The sequence below is a fragment of the Trachypithecus francoisi genome, unplaced genomic scaffold (genome assembly GCF_009764315.1).
Source record: "Trachypithecus francoisi isolate TF-2019V2 unplaced genomic scaffold, Tfra_2.0 Lachesis_group2, whole genome shotgun sequence".
Taxonomy (NCBI): Eukaryota; Metazoa; Chordata; class Mammalia; order Primates; family Cercopithecidae; genus Trachypithecus; species Trachypithecus francoisi.
This window is the reverse complement of record NW_022681465.1, coordinates 157,501,661-157,518,148: the sequence shown is the minus strand read 5'-3', so window position 1 is coordinate 157,518,148 and position 16,488 is coordinate 157,501,661. Positions and strand designations below refer to the sequence as shown.

General features: G+C 42.2%; 1 protein-coding gene and 1 pseudogene across 2 annotated transcripts in view; both read left to right on the top strand.

Annotated features, from left to right (window-relative positions):
* Nucleotides 1–15,717, top strand: part of SEC24A (SEC24 homolog A, COPII coat complex component) — an 89,433-nt gene extending 73,716 nt beyond the window's left edge. For both annotated transcript variants that reach the window (XM_033181178.1, XM_033181177.1), the window contains 5 exons: nt 5,322–5,459; nt 7,802–7,906; nt 11,036–11,128; nt 13,513–13,616; nt 15,268–15,717. In XM_033181178.1, the coding sequence (XP_033037069.1) occupies nt 5,322–5,459; nt 7,802–7,906; nt 11,036–11,128; nt 13,513–13,616; nt 15,268–15,382 (555 nt within the window). In that variant the 3' untranslated portion in view covers nt 15,383–15,717. The remainder of the gene's footprint in view (nt 1–5,321; nt 5,460–7,801; nt 7,907–11,035; nt 11,129–13,512; nt 13,617–15,267) is intronic.
* Nucleotides 5,783–5,882, top strand: LOC117066150 (annotated as a pseudogene).
* Nucleotides 15,718–16,488: the final 771 nt, after the last annotated feature.

Genomic DNA, 16,488 nt, shown 5'->3' with positions numbered 1-16,488 from the left:
GGTTCAACCTCCACCTCCTGCGTTCAGGCAATTCTCCCACCTCAGCCTCCTGAGTAGCTGGGATTATAGGCATGCACTACCACACCCCAGCTAATTTTTGTATTTTTAGTAGAGACAGGGTTTCACCATATTGGTTAGGCTGGTTTCTAACGTCCAACCTCAGGTGATCCTCCCGCCTCAGCCTCCCAAAGTGTAGGGATCACAGCCGTGAGCCACCATGCCTGGCCCTTAATCTTCTTCAGATACACTTTCTTATACCTGTATACCTGCATACCTGTTTCCATGATCTGGATTGGACTTCCATATCCTTGTCTTTGAGTTTAAATGTTTGTAGGGTTTTTCTTTGTTTTACTTTGTTTGTAGGGTTTTTCGTTTGCTATTTATTATTTATATGTCTTTCCTGCCTGCTCTTTGCCTTCCTCCCAGAAAAGAAGGAAAACTCTGGTCTGGTGGAGTAGGCTTATTTATCCAGTGTCCAAAATTGAATGTCCAAGCTTTTTCCCTCAGGATAAACTTCCCTTATAAAATTTTATTTAAAAGCTCGTGTTGGCTGGCCATGGTGGCTCACGCCTGTAATCCCAACACTTTGGGAGGCCAAGGCGGGCAGATCACTTGAGTTCAGGAGTTTGAGACCAGCCTGGCCAAAGTGGTGAAACCTTGTTTCCACAAAAATTACAAAAATTAGCAGGGCATGGTGGCACATGCCTGTAGTCACAGCTACTTGGGAGGCTGAGGCAGGAGAATTGCCTGAACCCAGGAGGCAGAGGTTGCTGTGAGCTGAGATTACACCACTGCACTCCAGCCTGGGTGATAGAGCGAGACTCCTTCCCTTAAAATAAAAATTAAATAAATAAAAGCTCATGTTGGCCAGGTGCCGTGGTTCACACCTATAACCCAATACTTTGAGAGGCCAAGGTAGAAGGATTGCTTAAAGCTAGAGGTTTGAGACCAGCCTGGGCAAGAGAGCAAGAATGTCTCTATTAAAAATTTTAATTTTTTAAATTAAGAAACAACTCATGTTAAAAATGCACCTGAAGAAGCATTCCAGATTCCAGAACTGTTCAAGGACTGCTGGCTGGGCATAGTGGCTCATGCCTGTAATCCTAGCACCTTGGGAGGCCAAGGCAGGAGGATCGATTGCTTGAGTCTAGGAATTTGAGACCAGCCTGGACAACATAGTGAAATTCCACCCCTACAAAAAAATTTTTTTAATAAGAAAAATAAAGGCCGGGCGCGGTGGCTCAAGCCTGTAATCCCAGCACTTTGGGAGGCCGAGGTGGGTGGATCACAAGGTCAGGAGATCGAGACCATCCTGGCTAACACGGTGAAACCCCGTCTCTACTAAAAAATACAAAAAAAAAACTGCCAGGCAAGGTGGCGGGCGCCTGTAGTCCCAGCTACTCGGGAGGCTGAGGCAGGAGAATGGCGTGAACCCGGGAGGCGGAGCTTGCAGTGAGCTGAGATCCGGCCACTGCACTCCAGCTTGGGCAACAGAGCGAGACTCCATCTCAAAAAAAAAAAAAAGAAAAATAAAGGACTGCTCTGCATCTTTTTTTTTTCTTTTTTTTTAAGTCTCACTATGTCGCCAGGCTGGAGTGGCAGTGGCGATCCCAGCTCACTGCGACCTCAGCCTCCTGAGTAGCTGGGATTACAGGTGTGCACCACCATGCCTGGCTAATTTTTGTATTTTTAGTAGAGATGGGGTTTCCCCATGTTGGCCAGGCTGGCTTCGAACTCCTGACCTCAATGATCCACTGGCCTTGGCCTCCCAAATTGCTGGGATTACAGGCGTGAGCTACCACACCTGGCCTGCATCTTGTCTGTATTTTTCCTGAACTCTGGGATCTACTAGTCTGTTGTGTATAGTTTTTTCCAGGTGAGAAGAGCAACTCATTACTTTCTAGTAGGAGTGGCTTTTGAATCTACAGTTCTTTTTTTTTTTTTTGAGATGGAGTCTCACACTGTTGTCCGGGCTAGAGTGCAGTGTCATAATCTTGGCTCATTGCAACCTCCGCCTCCTGGATTCAAGTGATTCTCCTGCCTCAGCCTCCAGAGTAGCTGGGATTACAGGTACCCGCCACCATGCCCAGCCAATTTTTTGTATTTTTAGTAGAGACAGGGTTTCACTATGTTGGCCATTCTGGTCTCGAACTCCTGACCTTGTGATCTCTGCCCTCTATGGCCTCCCAAAGTACTGGGATTACAGGCATGAGCCACCATGCCCAACCTCTAGTTCTCACTTCTCTAATTCAAATTATGTATTTCCATTTCTGAATATAAGTACACAGATTACATAAATATTTAATTTTTTTTTTTTTGAGACAGAGTCTGGCTCTTGTTGCCCAGGCTGGAGTGCAATGGCACAATCTCGGCTCACTGCAACCTTCGCCTCCCAGGTTCAAGTAATTCTCCTGCCTCAGCCTCCCAAGTAGCTGGTATTATAGACGTGCACCACCATGTCTTGGTAATTTTGTATTTTTAGTAAAGACGGGGTTTCACCACGTTTGTAAGGCTGGTTTCAAACTCCTGACCTCATGATCCGCCCACCTTGGCCTCCCAAATTGTTGGGATTACAGCCATGAGCCACCGTGCCTGGCAAATATTTAAATTTTAACATTTAAAAATCTGAACTCAGCCGGGCGCAGTGGCTCACGCCTGTAATCCCAGCACTTTGGGAGGCCGAAGCAGGTGGATCACGAGGTCAGGAGATCAAGACCATCCTGGCTAACACAGTGAAACCCCGTCTCTATTAAAGAATACAAAAAATTAGCCGGGCGTAGTGGCGAGCGCCTGTAGTCCCAGTTACTCAGGAGGCTAAGGCAGGAGAATGGCGTGAACCCAGGAGGTGGAGGTTGCAGTGAGCCGAGACTGTGCCACTGCACTCCAGCCTGGGTGACAGAGCAAGATTCTGTCTCAAAAAAAAAAAAAAAAAAATCTGAGCTCTTCTTTCTCCTTCAGGCCTTGCTTGAAATGCTTTATTCTAAAGCCTACGTTCTTTGATCTTCCCCATTTAATGTTCAACACCCTAATCCCACCCCATCCCACACCATCCTGACACCTTTAATTACTCTTACCTCCTGTATTTTTCCTATAGCATTTATCACCGACATACCACATATTTTGCTTATTTTTTATTCTTCCCTTAATAGGATGTAAGCTTTATGAGGACAAGGATTTTTATCTTTTTCATTCATTTTTTTGTCCTAGCAGTTAGAACCGTTCCTAGTATATAATAGACACTCAGGAAATATTTTTTAAATGAATAGATGGAACTTTGCTTCTTCCATTAAAATCTTAAGAGCGTTTATAATCTTCCTTTAATATAGTCAGTGTACTTTTTTTTTTTTTTTTTTTTTATGAGACAGTCTCACTCTGTTGCCGAGGCTGGAGTGCAGTGACATAATCTCTGCTCACTGCAATCTCCACCTCTTAGGTTCAAGCGATTCTCCTGCCTCAGCCTCCTGAGTAGCTGGGATTACAGGCATGCACCACTATGCCCAGCTAAATTTTTGTATTTTTAGTAGAGATGGGCTTTCACCATGTTGGTCCGGCTGGTCTCGAACTCCTGACTTTGTGATCCACCTGCCTCGGCCTCCCAAAGTGCCGGGATTAAAGGTGTGAGCCACAGCACTCTGCTCAGTGTACTTGTTTTAATATATAATTTCATTATTATTTTCTCTCTGCCTGTTTTACTCCTTTCCATCAATTGGAATACTTAAAACCTTACCCACAACTGGCTGGGCGCAGTGGCTCACGCCTGTAATCCCAGCACTTTAGGAGGCCAAGGCAGGCGGATCATGAGGTCAGGAGTTCAAGACCAGCCTGAACAACATGCTGAAACTGGTCTCTACTAAAAAAAAAAAAAAAAAAAAAAAAAAAGATAAGAAAACCAGGCATGGTTGCACGCACCTGTAATCCCACCTACTCAGGAGGCTGAGGCAGGAGAATCGCTTGAACCCCGGAGGCAGAGGTTGCAGTGAGCAGAGATCGAACAGCACTACGCTCCAGCCTGGGCGACAGAGGGAGACTCTGTCTCAAAAAAAAAAAAAAAAAAACACCTTACCCATATCTTTTTTGTTCTCCATTTTTATCTGTGTAAAGAAAATAATAACAGTTAAATATCATAGTTACTTATTAACTCATTTTACTAAGAAGCTTTCCTCATTTGTAGTAGTATTATGGTTTCTTGTTTATTAGTATTCTTTGTTATATTGTTTGTATGGTGGGAGAATCAATGACAGCTGCCATTAATCATTCACCCAGCACTTATGGACCATTTAGTGCAGGGTTCTAAGTGCACTACCCCCGGACCACAGACTGGTACCAGTGGGTGGCCTGTTAGGAACTGAGCCACACAGCAGGAGGTGACCAGTAGGTGAGGGAGCATTACTGCCTGAGCTCTGCCTCCTGTCAGATAAGTGATAGCATTAGATTCTCATAGGAGCACCAACCATATTGTGAACTGCGCATGCGAGAGATCTAGGCTGCATGCTCCTTATGAGAATCTAATGTCTGATGATATGAGGTGGAACAGTTTCATCCCAAAATCATCCTCCACCGTGTCCCCACCAGTCTGGAAAAATTGTCCTCCATGAAACCAGTCCCTGGTACGAAAAAGGACCACTGATATCTTTTTGGTCCTTCATGTATGCCTTTACTTTGTCATCTGCAATATAACTTCATCCTTCCTATGGTGTTGCTTGGATTGTTACATCATTCTCGTGATCATTATATGGTAGATAGTGTTTTGATCTATTTTATCAACTAGGAAACAGACACCATGAAGATCAGATAACTTTGCCATGGTCAGTGAGTTAATTTCAAAAGACTTTTAGGTGGGGCTATAGCTACAGTTTAATAGCTGTGTGTGACTTCTTTTTTTTTTTGAGACAGAGTGTCGCTGTGTCGCCCAGGCTGGAGTGCAGTGGCTGGATCTCAGCTCACTGCAAGCTCCGCCTCCTGAGTTTAGGCCATTCTCCTGCCTCAGCCTCCCGAGTAGCTGGGACTACAGGCGCCTGTCACCTCGCCCGGCTAGTTTTTTGTATTTTTTTAGTAGAGACAGGGTTTCACCGTGTTAGCCAGGATGTTCTCGATCTCCTGACCTCGTGATCTGCCTGTCTCGGCCTCCCAAAGTGCTGGGATTACAGGCTTGAGCCACCACGCCCGGCGTGTGTGACTTCTTAAAAAACATACTTCAAAAAATTAACAGTAAATTTGTGAATTCTCTCTGAAAATATTCTTTTAACAACTGGCATTTAAAAAATTCTGGATATATTTTTAAAATATCTTCTTTTGTGGGGAATGGGGGTTTTCTGTTACAGAAATCATTCCAGACTGGGACAAATGCACGTCTAGATGAACGCATTTTTGCTATGTGTCAAGTGAAAAACCAGCCCTTGGTTTACCTTATGCTCACAACTCATCCCAGTTTGTATAGAGTTGACAATCTCTCAGATGAGGTAAGATGGATTGCTTTTTTGTGGCTTTTACTTGAGGATTAGTAAGCCTAATCATAGTCCAGTACAGAAATGAGGAAGGGTTTGTTTATTATTTGCTTTATCTTTTATTTTATTTTATTATTATTATTATTATTATTTGGCTAGGTCTGAGTAAAGAAATTTTAGTATAGGGAAGCTCCTAAAAATAATGCCTTTATGGTTCCTAAAATACCATTTGTAGGGCAGATCTAAGAAATGGAAAGATTGTCAAATTGACCAGAGCACCTTTATTCAAACAAATCGATCTTTTAACAACTGACATTTTAAAAGTTCTGGGTGTATTTTTGCTCACTTCAGCAGCAAATATACTAAAATTGGAATGATACAGAGAAGATTAGCATGGCCCCTGCGCAAGGATGACACGCAAATTCGTGACGCATTTTTAGGAACAGAAAACCAAACACCGCATGTTCTCACTCATAAGCGGGAGTTGAACAATGAGAACACATGGACACAGGGAGGGGAATATCACACACTGGGGACTGTCGGGGTGGGGACAAGGGGAAGGAGAGCATTAGCACAAATACCTAATGCATGTGGGGCTTAATACCCAGATGACAGGTTGATGGGTGCAGCAAAAGACCATGGCACACGTATACCTATATATCAAATCTGCACATTCTGCACATGTGTATCAGAACTTAAAGTATTAAAAAAAAAAAAAAGTTCTAGGTGTATTTTTAAAATACCTTTTCTGGGGGATGGGGGTTTTTTGTTACAGAAATCATTCCAGACTGGAACAAGTGCACATTTAGATCTGAGAGTGAAATTACATCTGAACACCCAGTTCAATGTAACAGTGTCCTTGAATTAAAGAAAAAAATATTTATCTAAATTGTAACATTGTTTTCCTTTGGTAGAAATTTACCAGAATTAAAGTCACAAGAATGAAAATGTTAAATCATAATCTTTCTAAAATTGTGATCAAGTTAAGATATAGATTTTGGAAATAATGTTTCGGTTAAAAATGTTTCAGGCCAGGCACAGTGGCGCATGCCTGTAATCCCAGCACTTTGGGAGGCCGAGGCGGGTGGATCATGAGGTCAGGAGTTCAAGACTAGGCTGGCCAAGATGGTGAAACCCTGTCTCTACTAAAAATACAAAAAACAAAAAAATTAGCCCGCCATGGTGGCAGGTGCCTGTAATCCCAGCTACTCGGGAGGCTGAGGCAGAGAATTGCTTGAACCCAGGAGGCAGAGGCTGCAGTGAGCCAAGATTATACCACTACACTCCAGCTGGGTGACAGAGTGAGACTCCGTCTTAAAAAAAAAAAAAAAAACCTTTGAAAATTAAAGAATTTATTATGTGGGCCAGGCGCAATGGCTTATGCCTGTAATCCAGCATTGTGGGAGGCCGAGGCAAGTGGATCACCTGAGGTCAGGAGTTCAAGACCAGCCTGACCAACATGGCGAAACCCTGTCTCTACTAAAAATACAAAAATTAGCTGGGCGTGATGATGCATGCCTGTAATCCCGGGTACTCGGGAGGCTGAGGCAGGAGAATCACTTGAACCCAGGAGGCAGAGGTTGCGGTGAGCCGAGATCGTGCCGTTGTACTCCAGCCTGAGTGACGACAGAGCAAGATTCCATCTCCAAAAAAAAAAGAAAAAGAATTTAAGATATTTTACATATATAAAAGAAAATTGCCTATGAAATTTGAGGTAACATTTTTTTTTTATTTTTTTGAGATGGAGTTTCGCACTTGTTGCCCAGGCTGGAGTGCAATGGAGCGATCTCGGCTCACCGCAGCCTCCGCCTTCTGGGTTCAAGCAATTCTCCTGCCTCAGCCTTCCGAGTAGCTGGGATTACAGGCATGCACCACCACATCTTGCTAATTTTGTATTTTTAGTAAAGACAGGGTTTCACCATGTTCGTAAGGCTGGTTTCAAACTCCTAACCTCAAGTGAGCCACCCACCTCAACCTCCCAAAGTGCTAGAATTACAGGGGTGAGCCACTGCGGTGGCCTATTGCATTCTTTTTTGAAACAAGGGTTAAGATCAGAAGTTAATGGCCAGGCATGGTAAATCACAACTGTAATCCCAGCACTTTGGGAGACTGAGGCAGGTGGATCACCTGAAGTCAGGAGTTTGAGACCAGCCTGGCCAACATGGTGAAACCCCTTCTCTACTAAAAATAAGTGATAACTATTTCGTCATCTTCTTTATATTTATATATGAATAATTCGGATTTACCTAAGCAAGGCCCAAACTTGTAGAAGTAACATTTCATTTAATTTTTTGTTGTTATTTGTGACTCCATATTTTCTATATTTAAAACCTTTATTCTTTTACTTAATTTCTCAGGTAGCACTCAACATCAGTGATAGAACCATACCTCAACCCCCCATTCTTCAGCTTTCAGTGGAGAAACTTAGCAGAGATGGAGCTTTCCTCATGGATGCAGGCTCTGTAAGTAGTTTGACTTATCCTGACCCTCACTGCAGACTACTATACTGTTTTAATTTAGCATTTGGTTTCATTCCCTTTAATATCTCTCTTCCTGAACAGATTTCATATTTTAACCTATATACAGTCATACACTGATTAATGATGTGTAAGTCACAGCTTATATGATGGTGATCCCATAAGATTTATGATGGAGCTGAAAAATTCCTATCATTTAGTATTTACTATACTATATTTTTTTATTATTGCTTTGGAATGTACTCCTACTTAACTTTTTAAAAAGTTAACCTCAGGCAGGTCCTTGAGGAGATATTCTAAAAGAAGATCTTGTTATCATAGGAGATGACAGCTCTATGCATGTTATTGCCCCTGAAGACCTTCCAATGTGACAAGGTGTGGAGGTGGAAGACAGCGAGATTGATGATCTTGACACTGTATAGGCCTAGGCTAATGTGTGTTTGTGTTTCAGTATTTAACAAAACAATTTAAAAAGTAAAAAAATTTAAAAAATTTTAAACATAGGGCCGGGCATGGTGGCTCACACCTATAATCCCAGCACTTTGGGAGGCCGAGGCGGGCAGATCATTTGAGGTCAGGAGTTCAAGACCAGCCTGACCAACATGGTGAAAATCTCTACTAAAAATACAAAGAAATTAGCCAGGTGTGGTGGTGTATGCCTGTAATCCTAGCTACTTGGGAGGCTGAGGCAGGAGAATCGCTTGAACCCAGGAGGCAGAGGTTGCAGTGAGCCAAGATCGCACCACTGCACTCTAGCCTGAGCAACAGAGCAAGACTGTCTCAAAAAAAAAAAATTTTTTTTTAATAGAAAAATGCTTATAGAATAAGGATATAAAGAATATTTTTGTGCAACTGTACAATGTGTGTTTTAAGCTAAGTGTTATTACAAGAGAGTCAAAAAAATTAAAAGAAGTTGACCGGGCATGGTGGCTTATGCCTGTAATTGCAGCACTTTAGGATGCCAAGGCAGGCGGATTGCTTGAGGTCAGGACTTCGAGACCAGCCTGGGCAACATGGTGAAACCCTGTCTGTACTCAAAATACAAATATTAGCCAGGCGTGGTGGCTCAAGGCTGTGTCCCAGCAACTCAGAAGGCTGAGGTGTGAGAATCACCTGAGCTGGGGAGCCTGAGGCTGCAGTAAACTGAGATCACACCTCTGCACTCCAGCCTGGGCAACAAAGTGAGACCTAGTCTCAAAAAAAAAAAAAAGAAAAAAGAAGTTGGCCGGGCCCAGTGGCTCACACCTGTAATCCCAACCTTTTCGGTGGCCGAGGAGGGCAATTGCTTGAGCCCAGGAATTTGAGAACAGCCTGGGCAACATGGCAAAACTCCGCCTCTACTCAAAATACAAAAATCAGCCAGGCGTGGTCACGCGCACCTGTAATACCAGCTACTTGGGAGGCTGAGGTGGGAAGATCACCTGAGGCCAGGAAGTTGAGGCTGCAGTGAGCTGAGATCATACCACTGCACTCCAGCCTGGGCAGCAGAACAAGGCCCTATCTCACAAAAAAAAAAAAAAAAAAAAATTAGGCTGGGCATGGTGGCCCACGCCTGTAATCCAGCACTTAGGGAGGCCAAGGCAGGCGGATCACCTGAGGTCGGGAGTTTGAGACCAGCCTGACCAACATGGAGAAACCCTGTCTCTACTAAAAATACAAAATTAGCCAGGTGTGGTGGTACATGCCTGTATTCCCAGCTACTTGGGAGGCTGAGGCAGGAGAATCGCTTGAACCTGGGAGGCAGAGGTTGTGGTGAGTCAAGATCGTGCCATTGCACTCCAGCCTGGGCAACAAAAGCGAAACTCCGTCTCAAAAAAAAAATTTTTTTTAAGTTTATAAAGTTATAGTAAACTGGGCCGGGCACGGTGGCTCAAGCCTGTAATCCCAGCACTTTGGGAGGCCGAGGCGGGCGGATCACAAGGTCAGGAGATCGAGACCATCCTGGCTAACACGGTGAAACCCCGTCTCTACGAAAAATACAAAAATTAGCTGGGTGTGGTGGCGGGTGCCTGTAGTCCCAGCTACTCAGGAGGCTGAGGCAGGAGAATGGCGTGAACCCGGGAGGCGGAGCTTGCAGTGAGCCGAGATCGCGCCACTGCACTCCAGCCTGGGGGACACTCCGTCTCAAAAAAAAAAAAAAAAGTTATAGTAAACTAAGGTTAATTATTGAAGAAAGAAATTATATATATATATCTAGTGTAGCCTAAATGTACAGTGTTTGTAAAGTTTATAGCAGTGTCCAGTAATGTCCTAGGCCTTTACATTCACTCACCACTCACTGACTCACCCAGAGCAACTTTCAGTCTTATGTGCTCCGTTCGTGGTAAGTGCCCTATACAGCTGTAATGTTTATCCCTTCTACCATATTTTTACTATACCTTTCCTGTGTTTAGATATACAAATACTTAGCATTGTGTTATAGTTGCCTACAGTATTCAGTAACAACCTATAGAGGTTTGTAGCATAGGTACAGTAGGCTATACCATTAAGGCTTGTGTAAATACACTCTATGATGTTCACACAACGAAATCACATAACAAAACGTTTCTCAGCATGTACCCTATTGTTCAGTGATTCATGACAGTACATTTGTCTGCCACCTTCCCTCCATATCCTCCTTGTTTCATGCCAAGCATAAAATGTCTCATCAAGTAAATACTAATTACTATTCAGTTAAAGGCTGTACAATCTCACTAAGTATACTTACCTTTTTTACCTTTTAAAATATACTCAGGCGGGGTGCGGTGGTTCACACCTGTAATCCCAGCACTTTGGGAGGCTGAGGCAGGCAGATCTCTTGAGGTCAGGAGTTCAAGACTAGCCTGGCCAACATGGCGAAACCCCATCTCTACTGAAAAGACAAAAATTAGCTGGGCATGGTGGCACATGCCTGTAGTTCCAGCTACTCTGGAGGCTGAGGTGGGAAATTGCTTGAACCCAGGAAGCGGAGGTTGCAGTGAGCTGAGATTGCACCACTGCACTCCAGCCTGGGTGACAGAGTAAGACCCTATCTCACAAATATATATATATATAAAATAAAAATAAAATATACTCACTCAACAGACTCACCTTTATGTATGCTACTTCTCAAAATAATTTTATTCCTGTCCCTAGGTACTGATGCTTTGGGTTGGAAAAAATTGTACACAGAATTTTCTCAGCCAAGTTCTAGGAGTTCAAAACTATGCATCGATTCCACAGCCTATGGTAAGACTCTTTTATTATAGTGATTATAAAGGGCATTTAAAAGGTGGCAAAAACATGAATATCCCCTATTTTGATATCAGAAAATAATAACAGAATCATACCAAAAATTTTTATTGATAAGTTTTCATATTGGTGGATTCTATTACTCCATTCATAGAATCATTAGGGAATTTATGTATTTAAAAGGCAGATAGGCCAGGCACAGTGGCTCACGCTGTAATCCCAGCACTTTGGGAGGCCAAGGTGGGCTGATCACGAGGTCAAGAAATCGAGACCATCCTGGCCAACATGGTGAAACCCCGTCTCTACTAAAAATACAAAAATTAGCTGGCGGCTCACGCCTGTAGTCCCAGCTACTCGGGAGGTTGAGGCAGGAGAATTGCTTGAACCTGGGAGGTGGACGTTGCAGTGAGACAAGATTGTACCACTGCACTCCAGCCTGGCAACAGAGCAAGACTCCATCTCAAAAAAAAAAAAAAAATATATGCCAGGCGTGGTGGCTCACACTTGTAATCCCAGCACTTTGGGAAGCTGAGGTGAGTTTGAGCCCTGGAGTTTGAGACCACCCTAAGCAACATAGTGAGACCCCATAACTACAAAACATTTTTAAAATAGCTGGGCATGGTGGCACACAATTGTGGTCTTAACTACTTAGGAGGCTGAGATGGGAGGAGTGCTAGAACCTGGGAGGTTGAGGCTGGAGTGAGCAGTGATTGCGCCATTGCACCCCAGCCTGGGCAACAGAGCAAGAACCTGTCTCAAAAAATAAATAAATAAAAGACAGCTGTGTCAGGATTATAGCTACGATAAGCACTGGCTTTCAGGCCTTGAACAGAACTACTGGACTGGATGACTAAGCATTTTAAGTATGAGTAAATAAGAAATTGTTATATTTTTAATAATACCTGGATGAATCAATTAATTCTGGATGTCATGCTAAAATGAAGGGAAAAACTAAAAGGTTTTTTTAGATGAGGGCTTAGAAACTATACCCAAGGGGTACCTGCTACTTGTTTTTGTAAATAAGGTTTTATTGGAACATCCATGTCTGTTCACTTATGTATTGTTTATGGCTACTTTGGTGTAGCAATGGCAAGGTTGGCCAGGCATGGTGGCTCACACCTATGATCTCAGGACTTTGGGAGGCCGAGACGGGCAAATCACCTGAGGTCAGGAGTACAAGACCAGCCTGGCCAAAATGGAGAAACCCCCGTCTCAAGGCAAGGCGTGCGAATCACCTGAGGTCAGGCGTTCGAGACCAGCCTGACCAGCATGGAGAAACCCCCATCTCTACTAAAAATACAAAAGTAGTCAGGCATGGTGGCACACACCTGTAATCCCAGCTACTCAGGAGAATCGCTTGAATCCAGGAGGCAGAGGTTGCAGTGAGCCAAGATCGTACCATTGCACTCCAGCCTGGGCAACAAGTGCAAAACTCTGTCTCAAAAAATAAAAAACAATGGCAAAGTTAAGTAGTTGCAGCAGAAACCAAATGATCTTTAAGAAGTTTGCTTACTCCTATTCTAGATTATTCGTAGAAAATTGTGGTCCCAAGTCAAGTTGCGTTGGCATGACTGCAGGAATTTTTTAGGAATTCAAAATCTCAGGACCACACCCCTGCCCCAGACCTCCTAAATCATTATCTGTAGTTCAATAAGATGATCAGGTGATTCATATACATGTTAAAAGTCAAGGCCAGGCATGGTGGCTCATACCTATTATCCCAGCAATTTGGGAGGCCGAAGTGGGCAGATGCTTAAGCCCGAGTTCGAGACCAGCTTGAGCAACATGGTGCTCAGTACTAAAAAATACAAAATTTAGCTGGCAGGTAGCACATACCTCTTATTCCAGCTACTTCATGGGGCTGAGGTGAGATAATCACTTGAGCCTTGGGAGGCAGTGGAGGTTACAGTGAGCCATGATCACACCAGTGCACTTCAGCCTGGGCAACAGAGCAAGACCCTGTCTCAAAAAATAAATTAAGTTAAATGTGAGAAGTAGGCCGGGTTCTGTGGCTCACTCCTGTAATCCCAGCACTTTGGGAGGCCGAGACAGGTGTATTGCCTGAGCCCAGGAGTTTGAAATCAGCCTGGGCAACATGGCAAAACCCTGTCTCTACAAGAAATACAAAAATTAGCCAGGTATGGTGGCATGCCCCTGTAGTCCCAACTACTCAGGAGCTAAGGTGGGAGGATCACTGGAGCCTGGAGGTTGAGACTGCAGTGAGCCATGATTATGCCACTGCACTCTAGCCTGGCGACAGAGACCTTGTCTCAAAAAAGAAAAAAAAAAGTAATTAAAAAGATAAAAATTTGAAAAGTACCATAGACCATACATTAGATATGTAATTAAAGTAAATGGATATTGTTGGTTTTGATTAACAGACAGACCTTCCAGAACTTGATACACCAGAATCTGCCAGAATAATAGCTTTCATCTCTTGGCTTAGAGAGCAGAGACCATTTTTCCCAATACTTTATGTAATAAGGTAAGTTGAATTTTCCATTTGCTAGCAGTAAAACAATTTGTTTGGCCTTGTCACGACCTGACAAGAATATAGCAAAAAAAAGGAGAAGAAAGAAAAAGAATTCTTCTCAATAAATAGCAGTAAATCATGCCTTATATCCAATTATTGGAAATACTAAACTTTTTTCATTTTTAATTGACTAATAGTAAGTGTATATATTTATGGGGTACACTGATTTCTTGATACATGTATACATTGTGGAATGGTCAAATTAGGCTAATTAACATATTCGTCTTCTCAGCCAATTATTGTTTCTTTGTGGTGAGAACATTTAAAGTCCATAATTTTGCCTATTTGAAAATATACAATACGTTATTATTAACCATAGTCATACTGTGTAATAGATCACCAGAATCTATTCATCCTAACTGAAATTTTGTACGCTTTGACTAATATCTCTTCTTTCCTTCTCCACACCCACTTCCTGCCTCCTAACCTCTAATAGCCATAATTCTACTTTCTACTTATATGAGTTCAACTTTTTTAGGTTCCACACATAAGTAAGATTGTGTGATATTTGTCTCTCTGTGCCTGGTTAATTTCACTCAGCATAATGTCACAAATGACAGAATTTCCTGTTTTTTAAAGGCTGAATAGAAGTCGCCGGGTGCGGCAGTTCATGCCTGTAATCCCAGCACCTTGGGAGGCTGAGGCGGGTGGATCACCTGAGGTTGGGAGTTCGAGACCAGCCTGACCAACATGGAGAAACCCCGTCCCTACTAAAAATACAAAATTAGCCTGGCGTGGTGGCGCATGCCTGTAATCCCAGCTACTCGGGAGGCTAAGGCAGGAAAATAGCTTGAACCCAGGAGGCAGAGGTTGCGGTGAGCCAGAATTGTGCCATTGCACTCCAGCCTGGGCAACAAGAGCAAAACTCCATCTCAAAAAAAAAAAAAGAAAGAAAGAAAAAGGCTCAGTAGAATTCCGTTGTGTATATATACCACATTTGAAAAATCCATTCAGGAGGCCGGGCGCGGTGGCTCAAGCCTGTAATCCCAGCACTTTGGGAGGCCGAGACGGGCGGATCACGAGGTCAAGAGATCGAGACCATCCTGGCTAACACGGTGAAACCCCGTCTCTACTAAAAAATACAAAAAACTAGCCGGGCGAAGTGGTGGGCGCCTGTAGTCCCAGCTACTCGGGAGGCTGAGGCAGGATAATGGTGTAAACCCAGGAGGCGGAGCTTGCAGTGAGCTGAGATCTGGCCACTGTACTCCAGCCCGGGCGACAGAGGGAGACTCCGTCTCAAAAAAAAAAAAAAAAAAGAGAGAAAAATCCATTCAGTTATTTCCATATCTTGGCTCTTGTGATTAATGCTACAGTGATCATGGAAGTGCAGACATCTCTTTGATATACTGATTTCAGTTCCTTTGGATATAAAGTGGAATTTCTGGATCAACTATTTATCTTAATTCCATCATACACCATAAGCTTTTCCCTTAAACAGCTTGAAATTTACATAATCAACCAAGTATTCTCAGAGAAAGCGTCTAGAAGTAACTGTTTATATAGTAAATGTTACTATGGTTATGAGAAAATCAGAAGCCTTCTGACAAGTCTGTTTATTTTACTGCTACATTTTATCTAAAAGTTTTTGCCTTTTATTCCTAAGGGATGAAAGTCCAATGAAAGCAAACTTCCTTCAAAACATGATAGAAGACAGAACAGAATCTGCACTATCATATTATGAATTCCTGTTGCATATACAGCAACAAGTGAATAAATGAATGAATGAAGAAATTTGACTTAATTATTTCTAAGGAACATCACAATAGGTCAGAATACCTGGAAATGTGTAATACCTTCTTTTCTATTATGTTTGTGGACTAATGTGATGATTGAGATGTTCTCACTGTGATTTCAACAACCTATAGCAAATAAAAGACCACAGCAGAGAATCAAACATGCAACTCTGAAATACTGTATTTTTCAAATCACAATATAGCTACATATGATACTTTTTTCTTGCCAATTATGTTTGAGTTGTTATGAATTAAAATAAGACAATATTGCAGAGGCAAAGTACATTTTGTAAAATAAAGATTTCTGTGTTCTACATGTATATTTCTCTGAATTTTTGGCTGCTACATTTAAAACCTCACAAGACTGTGTTGCAGGGAAGTTACAAATTCACTGGTAGTGATGTTTTTAAAATAAAAACAATGGGAAGTAAATATAATGTAGGAAAACTAGAATTCATTCCCCACACGTTGTCCGTTTTTTTGTTTTTCTTTTTTAAGGAAGGGAAAGGATCATCATGTTGAATAAAACTAGAGTAAACTAATTCTAGTATAGCTTGAGAAAAATATGAAGAAACACATTCAAGCTTTAAAATCTGTCAGTATTCTTTATACTTGAAGAACAAAGTCACTTTGATTTGAAGTGAGAACTATCATTAGGTGGTTTTCTGATTTCCCAACGAAGACTTGGACATACTGTCTTAATCTGTAGTGAAAAGAGTTTGAGCTGTCTTCATAAACATTGGAACTGGCAATGATAATAGGGAGATAAGAAACTTTAATTATGTTGATCCTTTAAGTGGATTTTGTCTGGTGCATTTCTGCTCTGGGTATGTAATAAAAATGGGGGTTTTTGGTGAAATGAGAGTGAAGAAGTGTAAGGTTTCTAAAGTACTATCCAAATACATCAGTAACATTTTTCTAAAGAGTTTAATTGTTAAATTAGAAGTCATTCATAAGAAATATTATTCTTGAATATGAAAACCTATTAAAGCATAAATGCTGCTATTTGATTTGGTGGATATTAAGATTATACAAATCCAACATATTAAAGTTATGAAAGAAACTTGATTTCTGAAAATTCTTTTTTTTTT